Raw genomic sequence first — 13,620 nt, 5'->3', positions numbered from 1 at the left:
ACAGGGCAAGGTGGAAGGAAGTGGGTATGGCTATAAAAGGGTAAAAGGAGAGATCATTGTGTTGATGAAAATTTTCTGTATATTGAGTGTATCAATGTCAGTATTCTGATTGTGACATAGTACTATGGTTTTGAATTCTATTACCATTGAGGAAAACTGGTAAATGGTACATGGGATCTCTTTATATTATTCCTTACAACTTCATATGAAGGTAAAATTACCTCAAAATAAAACCTCAATTACAAGAATAAAAAAAGGGAAAAGCCAGAGGAAAAATTGATTAAATCCATAATTACTAAGAGAAATAAACATAGGTAGGCTGACAGAAATAAAATCAAACAAATAGCCCAGATTCTAGAGGCAAAAGTCAAAGAATAAATTACAGAAGAAAAATAATACACATAAAAGTTCATTATGGGAAATCCCATATTTAACTTCTAGAAAAATCTCAGGAAGGACAGAATGAAATGAAAGAAGGAATTTATCCAAGAAATAATAGAAGCAAATTTTCCAGAGTAAAAGCATTACATGAGTGTATACATACAAATGCCATCTTTGTGAAATTTTAGAACTCAAAGAGGCTTAGAAACTTGCCCAATGTCATACAACTACTAAATCGAAGAACTTGGAATCCACAGTAGTGACACCTAGGACCTCTTTCTCTCTACCACATGGAACCCATGCCATACATGGAATACCATCAAAAGTCTGTTAGCATCTTATTAAATTGCTGCAACAACCATTGGCATCTGAATAGTATCCTCACATTCTTAACCTTATGTGAACCCCAACTATCCTATGAGATGCCCAGGAAAAGTGGTGACTGTCCTCATTTTATTCACATGTCTCCCCTACATTTCTTCCCCAGTAATGTGAGTCAGAGACAGCCAGATGGATTCTTGCTCTGTGTCAAAGACATTTGAGTCAAGGAGACATGAGGGAGTTATTCTGTGGGTATAGAGGGGATCCTGGTAATGATTTCCCTGATCCTGAGAACAAACCTTAGGCAAGAGACTGGTCCTACTTCTTTCTCTGGATACTGTCCCCTGTCATGTGGTAATGAGATACCTGGAGTCATTTCCAGCCTGAGTGTGGGGCCAAGACAGTGTTGATGAGTGGCAGAGCACACAGGTGGAGATAACTGGTCCTGGACAATGCAACTGAGCTCTGAAACAAACAATGAGTCCTAACTTGCTCCACTTTTGACTCCCTGTCATAACACCTATATTACCAACACCTTCCTGTTTTGCATCTTCCTTTCCTTACAACCCAAACCATTTTAATCAATATAACAGAGCTGGTCAGTGACTACTCATGGTTATACAGCTTAGCAGATTTGGATTTCGATGGAGGTCTTCAGAACCAAATCTAGCATTCTTTCCACTATGCCCACAGATATACTCTATTTCCAATGTTTGTGCAGGACCTATGGTCTGGCTGACCCAACACTGCTCCCAGTCTCTTCTCTGTTGTGTCCCTCTACTGTAATAGTTGCTCTGGTAGCTCATCTACTCTGCTTGTCTCATTTTGATGACCAATAAGACATGAGGGAAACCTGTTTTGGAGCCTGTTGACATAGATTTTGCCCTTCTGATAAAAATGCGTTGGTATCAGTTCCTCTTCATGCTTCCAACCTTAGATATAACAACCATAAAACCATCTGTGATGGGAGGGAGAGGCCAAGAGAATTATGAAGACCTGCCTCTGACATTACTTAAGAGACACTGAACTGATTCTCCAGACCTCTGCCCCAAGCCTTCTTGTTACAAGGGAGGAGATTATTTCCCTTTGTATGTAAACCAGTGTTAGCTAGGTTTTCTGTTACCCATAGTTGAAAGCATTCTTAAAAGAAATTTAATAAATTAATGCACCACCTTCCAGTTTACAAGGCATTAAGGAGGCTGAATGCAAAGGGATGACTGAAAGGCAGGTCTGGGGGAATGAGGCCAGGGTGTGAAGACATATCCCAGTGCAAAAAGGGCTTTTGGGGAATAGCAATCCCCATTGTGCCATCCGTGCAACATTCCTAAAAAGGTGGATAGGAGTGAAATGTACAAAAGCTGAGCAACTGCTATACATGAGAGAAATCAGCCCAGCCCTTGCTCATTTCTCTGTCTCATCTTCCCTCTAAGGAAAGAGTTTGAGTCATGGGGCTCTTCAGTTTACCTCTCTGTCCCCACCCAGCCCTCCTCTTCCTGCCCAAGTTGTCATGCAGCCAGAAGACCAAGCTGCTGTCCTTTCCCTTCCCTTCCATTCCCCGAATCTGGAATTGTTCAGGAACAAATTTACCTACTGAGCCAGTGCACCTTGGCAACATGAGGGACTTTCATTTTTTTGGCAAGTGGCACATTGCAGTTGAGGAATTCATACCAACTCCAGTATGATGAGATGCTATTGATCTAGGGAATGCCATCTTAACTGGAAAAAAGGGGTATTTTTTTCAATTATGAATCCCTAACAGGAGAGAAGAAAAGTATTGCTTTTTAGTTTTGGAGCTCACACAGGTTGCTGAATGTGCCCCTGGATCACGTGTTTAAGCTCCATAAAATCCAGAAGCAGAGCTCTCCATGATAAGTCCTGGAGTAGCAGTGTTTGGGAATGGCAGGGCAGGTACCGTCCAGGCAATGAGGTGTGTGCCCTGCAATGGAGACTGGTAGGCAGGGTCTTCTGAGGATCATGGGCTTCCCTGTGGGGACAACCTTGGTAGACATGGAAACATTTGCAACAGGATGGCTTGCCAGGGTGTGGAATCTCATTGGTGGATCTCCTCACCCAGAGCAAGAGCCAGCTGGCTGTCAGGATGATGGGATATGTCAGTGTGACACACCAAGAGGAGGCTGTCTAAAGCCATAATTGATGTGGAATTTGTATTTCACCACCTGCTCAAGACCTTCAGATGCCTTGCATGACTTTCTACAGAAAGGCCTCGGGTATATGTCATGCAGACTGAATCTTGCCTTCTCTGATCCTTCTCTGGAGTCAAAACAGCTGGTTCTAGTCCTGGGCTTTTCACTTGTCAGCCCCAACATTTCAGCATGTTGCTTTTCTGTGCCTGTTTCTTCATGGGGACACTGGGAACCTCAGAGATCATGATGAAGATGAGACTCCAAGCCTTTAGAATGCTTTTGATCCTGAGTAGACACTGAGAAGACATCTGGTCTTGTCCCTCTCAAATACTTCTCCAGTACAACTCACCCCACATCCAGGTCTTGTTGAAGCTGGTTCTTCCTTCTCATTCTCCTTGCTGCCTCCTAAATCTCCTCTTCTTTAGGGCAGCACTACTATCTGGCCACGGCCTGGTGGACTTGGCCCTCTGAACATTTCTCTCGGCCTCTGTGATCTCATGCCTGCTATGCATCTCCTATGTGGTATGTCTGTCCTGTCTCCCCAAGAACATGTACTCCCTGAGCCCCAAGAGGGTATGAGCTGATTTTTCCACAGAGAGTGGCCTACTGGGATGGAAGGGAGAGCTGTCTAGGATTGGGAAATTAGCAAGAAGCTAATGGAAATCAGGGAGAGGAGTAGAGACAGATGTCAGAATTGACATGGAAATAGACTCAGTTCTAGCAGATGTTTGAAACACAAGAGGTCTTCAGAGTGGTCCTGGAATCCTGGAATCATCTGAATGAGCTTTCTATCACTACTGTAACACACAGAAAAACTTAGGGTATTTATTATCTCATATTTCTTATCTTCCAGGTAAGGGTGGCTCAGATGGATCTCTGCTTAGAGTCTCATGAAGCCAAGATTAAGGTGTCTGCAGGCTGTGCTCCCTTCTAGTAGCTCTGGGATGGGTCTGCTTCTGAGCTCACTCAGATTGTTGCCAGGATCCAGTTCCTTGCAGCTCTAAGACTGAGTCCCCATCCCTTGCTGGTTGTAAGCTGGGCTGCCCTTAGCTCCAGAAGGCCTCTTCATTCTGGAACTTGGGCCCAAATCTCAGAGTTAGCAACAATGTGTGGAATCCTGCTCATGGTGGGAATACCTCCCTCCCCTTTCAGATCTTTCTTGGGATCCTTCTGACCCCACTGTGATCTTTCTGACTCTCCCCACCCCATTTATTCTACCACCCCCACCCCTCCTCGGGTTCTCTCTGAGCCCCTGGGATATCTCTGACTCTCCCTTTAAGGCTTCTTTTCTGCTTTCAGCTGGAGAAAATTTTCTGTTTTTAAGGGTTCATGTGATTCAATGGGTCCACCTAGAGAATCTAGGGTCCTAGATAGTCACCCTTTCTTAGGGTCCATAACCTGAATTACTTCTGCAAAGTCACCTTTGCCATACAGGGTAACATGATGACATAACCACAGGTCCTGAGGATTAAGGCATGGGCTTCTTTGCAGTGGGTGTGGGGAGCATTGGTCTGCCTCCCACACCACCTGGATCAAGCCAGTATCACCTGTAGCCTGGCATGTCCCCCAACCAGGCTCTCTGCTTCCTCTGTCACCACCCTAAGTCTGTTCTGTGCACAGCAGACTGGTGTCAGTCTGTCATGCCCTTCTCTGTCATGTGCAGAGCCACCACTGCCCTTCCTGTTACTCTTGGTAGTGCCATATACTCTGAATGCACTGAGAAACCAGTGGACTGTCACAAAAATGGGATATCAGAAACACAGTGACCACAAGCAGAGTGGGGCTAATCTCAAGGAGGCCTTGGCATCACAAGGCTTGAGCTTGGTGGTTTCAGGGTGCTGGGGAGACCCTGAAGGATTTTATTGTGTTCTTAAGATCCAAAGTCTTCATCTTTTGAGCAAGCATATAAATGGATGTCAAAGGTTTTCACTGAAAAAAAAAAGTCTAAGTTGTCTATAAAGGAAAAACAGAGAGAGTGAGATGAAGCTTGAGCTTGCCTTCACTAGCCTTTGCACAAGAAGTCTAGGCTGCATGTTTGACAGGTGGTTTTGTTGCCTGTATGTGTGTTTCAATGAGAGGATAGGACTGCAAGGAAGGAGGGAGGAGGAATGTGCATTCAGCTGAGTGTCATTTGCACTGACACCTCATCTACAAGTGCCTCTTGTGGAGAATGAGCCCCAGGCTGTGCGCCTCCTCTAGTGGAAAAATCCAGAAGGCCACATTGATCTGAGGTTATTTATTCTGTACTTCTTTCCATACTCAGCACTCTGGAAGATGCAGAGATTATATGTTACTGGATTCTCAGAAAAGAGAGCACTTAGGGGCTCAACTTTTGCAGCCAAGACTCAACCCCTAGTTCTCCTTCTCCTGCTCTGCTGTTACTTATGTTGTCAAGTCTCAGAGAGTCTGCTCCCTTGTGTCAACAGGCAGTAGGCAGTTCCAGATTTGTGTCTCAAATTTCACTAGTCCTTAGGAAACACAGCCTTTTCCTTGGTGGTTTATGCACAAAGTTAGAACTGAACAAAACTGGCTGAGCCTGGGTAATGTGCCTATTCTTGAGCCCTGACCTCTGAGATTAGGAGTTAAAAGATGCTGATCAATTTCATCGAACAAATTCACTCTTCCCTGAATCAGTAGTGATGAAGGGGGGCTCGTCTTGGGCCACATCCTTCTCCATGACCTAACCAGTATGTATGCATGTGTAGGTTATGACTCCGCACAGATCTTGTACACTGTCAGAAAGGCTCACCCAGAGGGGCATTTAATTATCCCACTTGTTGACATCCATCCTTCCATCAACAGACAGTCAGGGTTTTCTGTTGGGTGTCTGGGCCTGGAATGCTAAGGAAGGTGGTTCTTGTTTTTCTTTTACTTTCTTTCTTTCTTTCTTTCTTTTTTTTTGTCTCGTGATCTCTATTTGATTAATTAATTAAATAATTTATTTATTTATTTATTTCAATATATGAAATTTATTGTCAAATTTGTTTCCATACAACACCCAGTACTCATCCCAAAAGGTGCCCTCCTCAATACCCATCACCCACCCTCCCCTCCCTCCCACCCTCCATCAACCCTAAGTTTGTTCTCAGTTTTTAACAGTCTCTTATGCTTTGGCTCTCTCCCACTCTAACCTCTTTTTTTTTTCTTCCCCTCCCCCATGGGTTTCTGTTAAGTTTCTCAGGATCCACATAAGAGTGAAAACATATGGTATCTGTCTTTCTCTGTATGGCTTATTTCACTTACCATCACACTCTCCAGTTCCATCTACGTTGCTACAAAAAGCCAGTTTTCATTCTTTCTCATTGCCACGTAGTACTCCATTGTGTATATAAACCACAATTTCTTTATCCATTCATCAGTTGATGGACATTTAGGCTCTCCATAATTTGTCTATTGTTGAGAGTGCATCTATAAACACTGGGGTACAAGTGCCCCTATGCATCAGTACTCCTGTATCCCTTGGGTAAATTCCTAGCAGTGCTACTACTGGGTCATAGGTTAGGTCTATTTTTAGTTTTTTGAGGAACCTCCACACTGTTTTCCAGAGTGGCTGCACCAATTTGCATTCACACCAACAGTGCAAGAGGGTTCCCATTTCTCCACATCCTCTCCAGCATCTATAGTCTCCTGATTTGTTCATTTTGGTCACTCTGACTGGCGTGAGGTGATATCTGACTGGCATGAGGTGATATCTGAGTGTGGTTTTGATTTGTATTTCCCTGATGAGGAGTGATGTTGAGCATCTTTTCATGTGCCTGATGGCCGTCCGGATGTCTTCTTTAGAGAAGTGTCTATTCATGTTTTCTGCCCATTTCTTCACTGGGTTATTTGTTTTCCGGGTGTGGAGTTTGGTGAGCTCTTTATAGATTTTGGATACTAGCCCTTTGTCTGATATGTCATTCGCAAATATCTTTTCCCATTCCATTGGTTGCCTTTAGTTTTGTTGATTGTTTCCTTTGCTGTGCAGAAGCTTTTTTTATCTTCATGAGGTCCCAGTAGTTCATTTTTGCTTTTAATTCCCTTGCCTTTGGGGATGTGTCAAGTAAGAAATTGCTACGATTGAGGTCAGAGAGGTCTTTTCCTGCTTTCTCCTCTAGGGTTTTGATGGTTTCCTGTCTCACATTTAGGTCCTTTATCCAGTTTGAGTTTATTTTTGTGAATGGTGTGAGAAAGTGGTCTAGTTTCAACCTTCTGCATGTTGCTGTCCAGTTCTCCCAGCACCATTTGTTAAAGAGACTGTCTTTTTTCCATTGGATGTTCTTTCCTGCTTTGTCAAAGATTGGTTGGCCATAAATTTGTGGGTCTAGTTCTGGGGTTTCTATTCTATTCCATTGGTCTATGTGTTTGTTTTTGTGCCAATACCATGCTGTCTTGATGATTACAGCTTTGTAGTAGAGGCTGAAATCTGGGATTGTGATGCTTCCTGCTTTGGTCTTCTTCAAAATTACTTTGGCTATCTGGGGCCTTTTGTGGTTCCATATGAATTTTAAGATTGCTTGTTCTAGCTTCAAGAAGAATGCTGGTGCAATTTTGATTGGGATTGCATTGAATGTGTAGATTGCTTTGGGTAGTATTGACATTTTAACAATATTTATTCTTCCGATCCATGAGCACAGAATGTTTTTTCATTTCTTTATGTCTTCTTCAACTTCCTTCATAAGCTTTCTATAGTTTTCAGCATACAGATCTTTTACATGTTTGGTTAGGTTTATTCCTAGGTATTTTATGCTTCTTGGTGCAATTGTGAATGGGATCAGTTTCTTTATTTGTCTTTCTGTTGCTTCATTATTGGTGTATAAGAATGCAACTGATTTCTGTACATTGATTTTGTATCCTGCAACTTTGCTGAATTCATGTATCAGTTCTAGCAGACTTTTGGTGGAGTCTATCGGATTTTCCATGTATAATATCATGTCATATGCAAAAAGCGAAAGCTTGACTTCATCTTTGCCAATTTTGATGCCTTTGATTTCCTTTTGTTGTCTGATTGCTGATGCTAGAACTTCCAACACTATGTGAAACAGCAGCGGTGAGAGTGGACATCCCTGTCGTGTTCCTGATCTCAGGGAAAAAGCTCTCAGTTTTTCCCCATTGAGGATGATGTTAGCTGTGGGCTTTTTATAAATGGGTTTTATGATGTTTAAGTATGTTCCGTCTATCTCGACTTTCTCAAGGGTTTTTATTAAGAAAGGATGCTGAATTTTGTCAAATGCTTTTTCTGCATCTATTGACAGGATCATATGGTTCTTATCTTTTCTTTTATTAATGTGAATTATCACGTTGATTGATTTGCAAATGTTGAACCAGCCCTGCATCCCAGGAATGAATCCCACTTGATCATGGTGAATAATTCATTTTATCAGCTGTTGAATTCGATTTGCTAGTATCTTATTGAGAATTTTTGCATCCATATTCATCAAGGACATCGGGCTGTAGTTCTCTTTTTTTACTGGGTCTCTGTCTGGTTTAGGAATCACAGTAACTCTGGCTTCATAGAATGAGTCTGGAAGTTTTGCTTCCGTTTCTATTTTTTGGAATAGCTTGAGAAGGATAGGTATTATCTCCGCTTTCAATGTCTGGTAGAATTCCCCAGGGAAGCCATCTGGTCCTGGACTCTTATTTGTTGGGAGATTTTTGACAACTGATTCAATTTCTTCGCTGGTTATTGGTCTGTTCAAGCTTTCTGTTTCCTCCTGATTGAGTTTTGGACGTGTGTGGGTGTTTAGGAATTTGTCCATTTCTTCCAGGTTGTCCAGTGTGTTGGCATATAATTTTTCCTTGTATTCCCTGATAATTGTTTGTCTTTCTGAGGGATTGGTTGTAACAATTCCATTTTCATTCATGATTTTATCTATTTGGGTCATCTCCCTTTTCTTTGTGAGAAGCCTGGATGGAGGTTTATCAATTTTGTTTATTAAAAAAAAAAAAAAAAACAACTCTCGGTTTCATTGATCTGCTCTACCTTTTTTTTAGATTCTATATTGTTTATTTCTGCTCTTATCTTTATTATTTGTCTTCTTCTGCTGGGTTTAGGCTGTCTTTGCTGTTCTGCTTCTATTTCCGTTAGGTGTGCTGTTAGATTTTGTATTTGGGATTTTTCTTGTTTTTTGAGATAGGCCTGGATTACAATGTATTTTCCTCAGGACTGCCTTTGCTGCATCCCAAAGTGTTTCGATTGTTGTATTTTCATTTTCGTTTGTTTCCTTATATTTTTAAATTTCTTCTCTAATTGCCTGATTGACCCATTCATTCTTTAGTAGGGTGTTCTTTAACCTCCATGCTTTTGGAGGTTTTCCAGACTTTTTCCTGTGGTTGATTTCAAGTTTCATAGCATTGTGTTCTGAAAGTGTGCATGGTGTGATCTCAAGTCGTTTATACCTATTAATGGATGTTTTGTGACCCAGTATGTGATCTATTTTGGAGAATGTTCCATGTGTACTCAAGAAGAAAGTATATTCTTTTGCTTTGGGATGCAGAGTTCTAAATATATCTGTCAAGTCCATCTGATGCAATGTATCATTCAGGGCCCTTGTTTCTTTATTGACCATGTGTCTAGATGATCTATCCATTTCTGTAAGTGGAGTGTAAATTCCCCTGCAATAACCACATTCTTATCAGTAAGGTTGCTTATGTTTGTGATTAATTGTTTTATATATTTGGGGGCTCCCGTATTTGGCACATAGACATTTATAATTGTTAGCTCTTCCTGATGGATAGACCCTGTAATTATTATATAATGCCCTTCTTCATCTATTGTTACAGACTTTAATTTAAAGTCTAGTTTGTCTGATATAAGTATGGCTAGTCCAGATTTCTTTGACTTCCAGTAGCATGATAGATAGTTCTGCATCCCCTCCCTTTCAATCTGAAAGTGTCCTCAGGTCTAAAATGAGTCTCTTGTAGACAGCAAATAGATGTGTCTTGGTTTTTTATCCATTGTGTTACCCTATGTCTTTTGGTTGGAGCATTTAGTCCATTTACCTTCAGTGTTATTATTGAAAGATATGGGTTTTCGAGTCATTGTGATGTCTGTAGCTTTCATGCTTGTAGCGATGTCTCTGATACTTTGTCTCACAGGATCCCCCTTAAGATCTCTTGTAGGGCTGGTTTAATGGTGACAAATTCCTTCAGTTTTTGTTTGTTTGGGAAGATCTTTATCTCTCCTTCTATTCTGAATGACAGACTTGCTGGATAAAGGATTCTCAGCTGCATATTTTTTCTGTTCGTCACGTTGAAGATTTCCTGCCATTCCTTTCTGGCCTGCCAAGTTTCAGTAGAGAGATCCATCACGAGTCTTATTGGTCCCCCTCTATATGCAGAGCACGTTTATCCCTAGCTGCTTTCAATATTTTCTCTTTATCCTTGTATTTTTCCAGTTTCACTATGATATGTTGTACAGAAGTTTGATTCAAGTTATGTCTCAAGGGAGTTGTCTGTGCCTCTTGGATTTAGGAGGATGGTTCTTATCTGAGATCCCATTCTACTGCTCTGAAGACACCTGTTCTCTCCTAGAGTTGTTAGCCTGTCTTACATTTTCCTTTAAAATGTAAATAAATGCCACCACGTCCCACAGTGATTTGCCAATTCTCCTTAACATTTCCTCTTTTCTATCACATAGAACTGTCACAGTCCTATCTGTAAATGAATTTCAGTATTTATAAGCAGTAAACTTATTTTCTGGTTGTCGGTGTTTTGTTTGTTTTCTGCAGATATTTGCAAAGCAATCACTTTGATAGTACCTGTAAAGTAATCATCAAATCAAAAGCCTGTGAGATGATCTGAATATTGCAGAACAAAAGGTAATAGAAAGCTACTACTAAGATAAACTGAAATTTTATTTTACTTTAAAAATTTTGATTCCAGGTAATGGGACACTGATTGGAGCATCGTCAAATGTAGTTTGTGCAGGAATTGCTGAGCAGCATGGATATGGATTCTCTTTCATGGAATTTTTCAGGTACTTTAAAGCTCATTTTAAATTTCTGTTTATTTGATCCCGAAGCTCACTTAATTAAAAAAAATACCAATATGTACTGTTAAGCACTAGGATAAACATGTTTTTAGCAATTAGAGAGATGTTAGTGTTAGGTGAGCGTAGCTAAAAGAAAACACACATTAAAAATTTATTGCTGAGATTAGCTTCATAACCCAGAGCATGATTCATGTATTCTGAATAAGATTGACTCTAGGGGTCAGTAAATGGTTATGGGATTCCTGGGTGTTTTATGTTGTTCTCTTGAAAATTCCAACTGGGAATTGTGCGTTGACTATCAATGATGGGCTGCATAATGAGTATCTGTAGACCTCCTACCAGATTGCCCAGTGAAAAATCTTGTACTTGAAAGGACCCAGGAATATTGCAGACAGAGGCAGCCTGGCAACATGCATTCATGTGTGGACACCTATCAGGAGGGCAGCACAGAGATGAAGCCCTGGGTGAGGAAAAACAGCCAATGCTTGCTCCTACAAAGGAAAAGCCGCTCCAAAGGAGCGGGGCCCATGCTGGAGTCCTAACTCCCTGCGTGCCTGTTTTCATATGGCATCACTGCACTTTGAAAAAAAAAAAAGAGGTTAGAGTGGGAGAGAGCCAAAGCATAAGAGACTGTTAAAAACTGAGAACAAACTGAGGGTTGATGGGGGGTGGGAGGGAGGAGAGGGTGGGTGATGGGTATTGAGGAGGGCACCTTTTGGGATGAGCACTGGGTGTTGTATGGAAACCAATTTGTCAATAAATTTCATATAAAAAAAAAGAAAGTAGGTGAATGGGCAGAATTGCCATTGGCAGCTCCAAAAAATGGTGCTGCTAAAATGAACTGACATTTGGTGTTGAACAAGATTTCTGTTGACGTTCTTGGATTGTAAGCTCACAGCTCATGTATGCACAGTGAAGGTTCTCAGAACCAGCCCTGCTTAAGATTTGAAACAGTAGCTCTGCCTGAGAGGTAGAGTGACCTGAAGCCTATGGAGACTGTGACCTTGGGCTTCTGCAGGGCACTACTTGGCTGGGCTGGGCCTGGGATAAAACTCCACTGTCATACCTTGGTAAAAACCAACATCAATTTCTGTGCATAATGCTGACTTTTGGCAGACTTATACTGGCCATTTCTGTTTGAGTGACTAGTAATTCTTGACAGTTTTACTCACACACTAAAATTAGTTAATCAAAACTCCTGGAAGACCTGGGCATGGGATGGAGGGACGAGGCTGGACAATGAGCTGTGGGGATACTGAATGTGCTTTACTCTCAGGAGGACTCTGGAACATTGTTGTCCCCACTACTAAGAGATGGGATCAGAAACTTATCACTTGACCACCATCTTCTTGTTAGAGTTCATCTTCCTCTGCTAAGCATAAAAGAAATAATCCTATCACTTAAACAAGGCTGTCATTCAAGTGTCCCTGGTCTCCTTTGTGAGCCAGGCATGTGATACCCTGGCCCTCTACCTGCTGACAACCATGGCTGGACTCAATATAGGGACTCTCATGGCCATTTAACAACACTGGTTGGTCTCACAAGTAGGCTTGAGAGGGCTGGTATTAATATCATAAAAGTTTAAAGGATTTCTAGGGCAACAGTACACCCTGGTCTGATATTTTCTCCAGTGTAACTTTGAAATAATAATAAGGACATCTGCTTGACTAAAAGGTTGGTGTGCAGCCACTCAGATCATGCATAGAGCCCAGGGTTTAGCTCCAGCAGGTGATGTATTGCACACTGAACTTTCCAATATGTGCCCCTTGTGTGCAGAGTTACAGTGGTGAAAGCTAGGATAATATTTAGTAGCTTGGGAGCCTCAGAAAGACAGGGGCAAGACTGTCAGTTTCTCTTCCAAAACCTCTTTAGCTAGTGGCCTTAACAATGGCATCCACCTTCTTAGATGGAGAAAAAATATCTCTCTGGTTAGTAATGTTCAAGAGCCACATCTTATTTCTGTCTGGTTCCACCTCTGATCATTCTTCTTGTCAGGTCCTTGCTGCTCAGAAATCAGAGCAGTTTTCTCATAAATGGTCATCTAATTGTTCAGCCCATATTTGCATAAAATTTTTGGTTTGAAGTTACAAATGTATTAAATGGACTTTTATCTACCTAATTTCAAAATTTCTTTCACAAAAGGTGGCTACCTATGATGCACAGTGCAAAATGTTGACTTCCCACTTTATTAAAAAAATTACTATTTTGGGGGGGTGCCTAGGTGGCTCAGGCAGTAAGCATCCGACTTTGGCTCAGCTCATGATCTTGAGGTTTGTGAGTTTGAGCCCTACGTCGGGCTCTGTGCTGACAGCTCTGAGCCTGGAGCCTGCTTCAGATTCTATGTCTCCCTCTCTCTCTGTCCCGGGAGAGACAGAGAGACACTTGTGCCCTGTCTCTCTCTATCAAAATAAATAAATATAAATTTTTCTTAATAAAAAATCCCATTTTTAATGACTATATGAATATATATCCAAAGGGAAATGTAAAGGTAAAGGAATAAAATATAAAAGTAACTCATAATTTTGCTACCCAGAAATAACCACTAATCAAAATTTCGTGTTTTCTTCCATTTTCTCTTCCTCTCTTGATACATAGATATTTGTTAAAAAATTTTTTAATCTCATTATGTTTTACCTTTCATTTTTCAACATATATTGGAACATCTTATCAGGTCATTAGTTATTCTTCCAAAATAGGATATGTTTATACCTACAACATGTGGATATATCACTATTTTACTTTTGTTGGGCATATAGGTTGCTTCCTATTCTTTGTTATCATAATTAATGCTGTGTTGAATAC

General features: G+C 41.1%; 1 protein-coding gene across 2 annotated transcripts in view; it reads left to right on the top strand.

Annotated features, from left to right (window-relative positions):
* Nucleotides 1-13,620, top strand: part of OCA2 (OCA2 melanosomal transmembrane protein) — a 495,166-nt gene that overhangs the window by 333,118 nt on the left and 148,428 nt on the right. For both annotated transcript variants that reach the window (XM_003986906.5, XM_045058957.1), the window contains exon 23: nucleotides 10,710-10,803. In XM_003986906.5, coding sequence (XP_003986955.3) covers nucleotides 10,710-10,803 — 94 coding nt within the window. The remainder of the gene's footprint in view (nucleotides 1-10,709; nucleotides 10,804-13,620) is intronic.

Source organism: Felis catus, chromosome B3 (assembly GCF_018350175.1).
Source record: "Felis catus isolate Fca126 chromosome B3, F.catus_Fca126_mat1.0, whole genome shotgun sequence".
Taxonomy (NCBI): domain Eukaryota; kingdom Metazoa; phylum Chordata; class Mammalia; order Carnivora; family Felidae; genus Felis; species Felis catus.
This window is presented reverse-complemented; position numbering and strand designations above follow the sequence as displayed.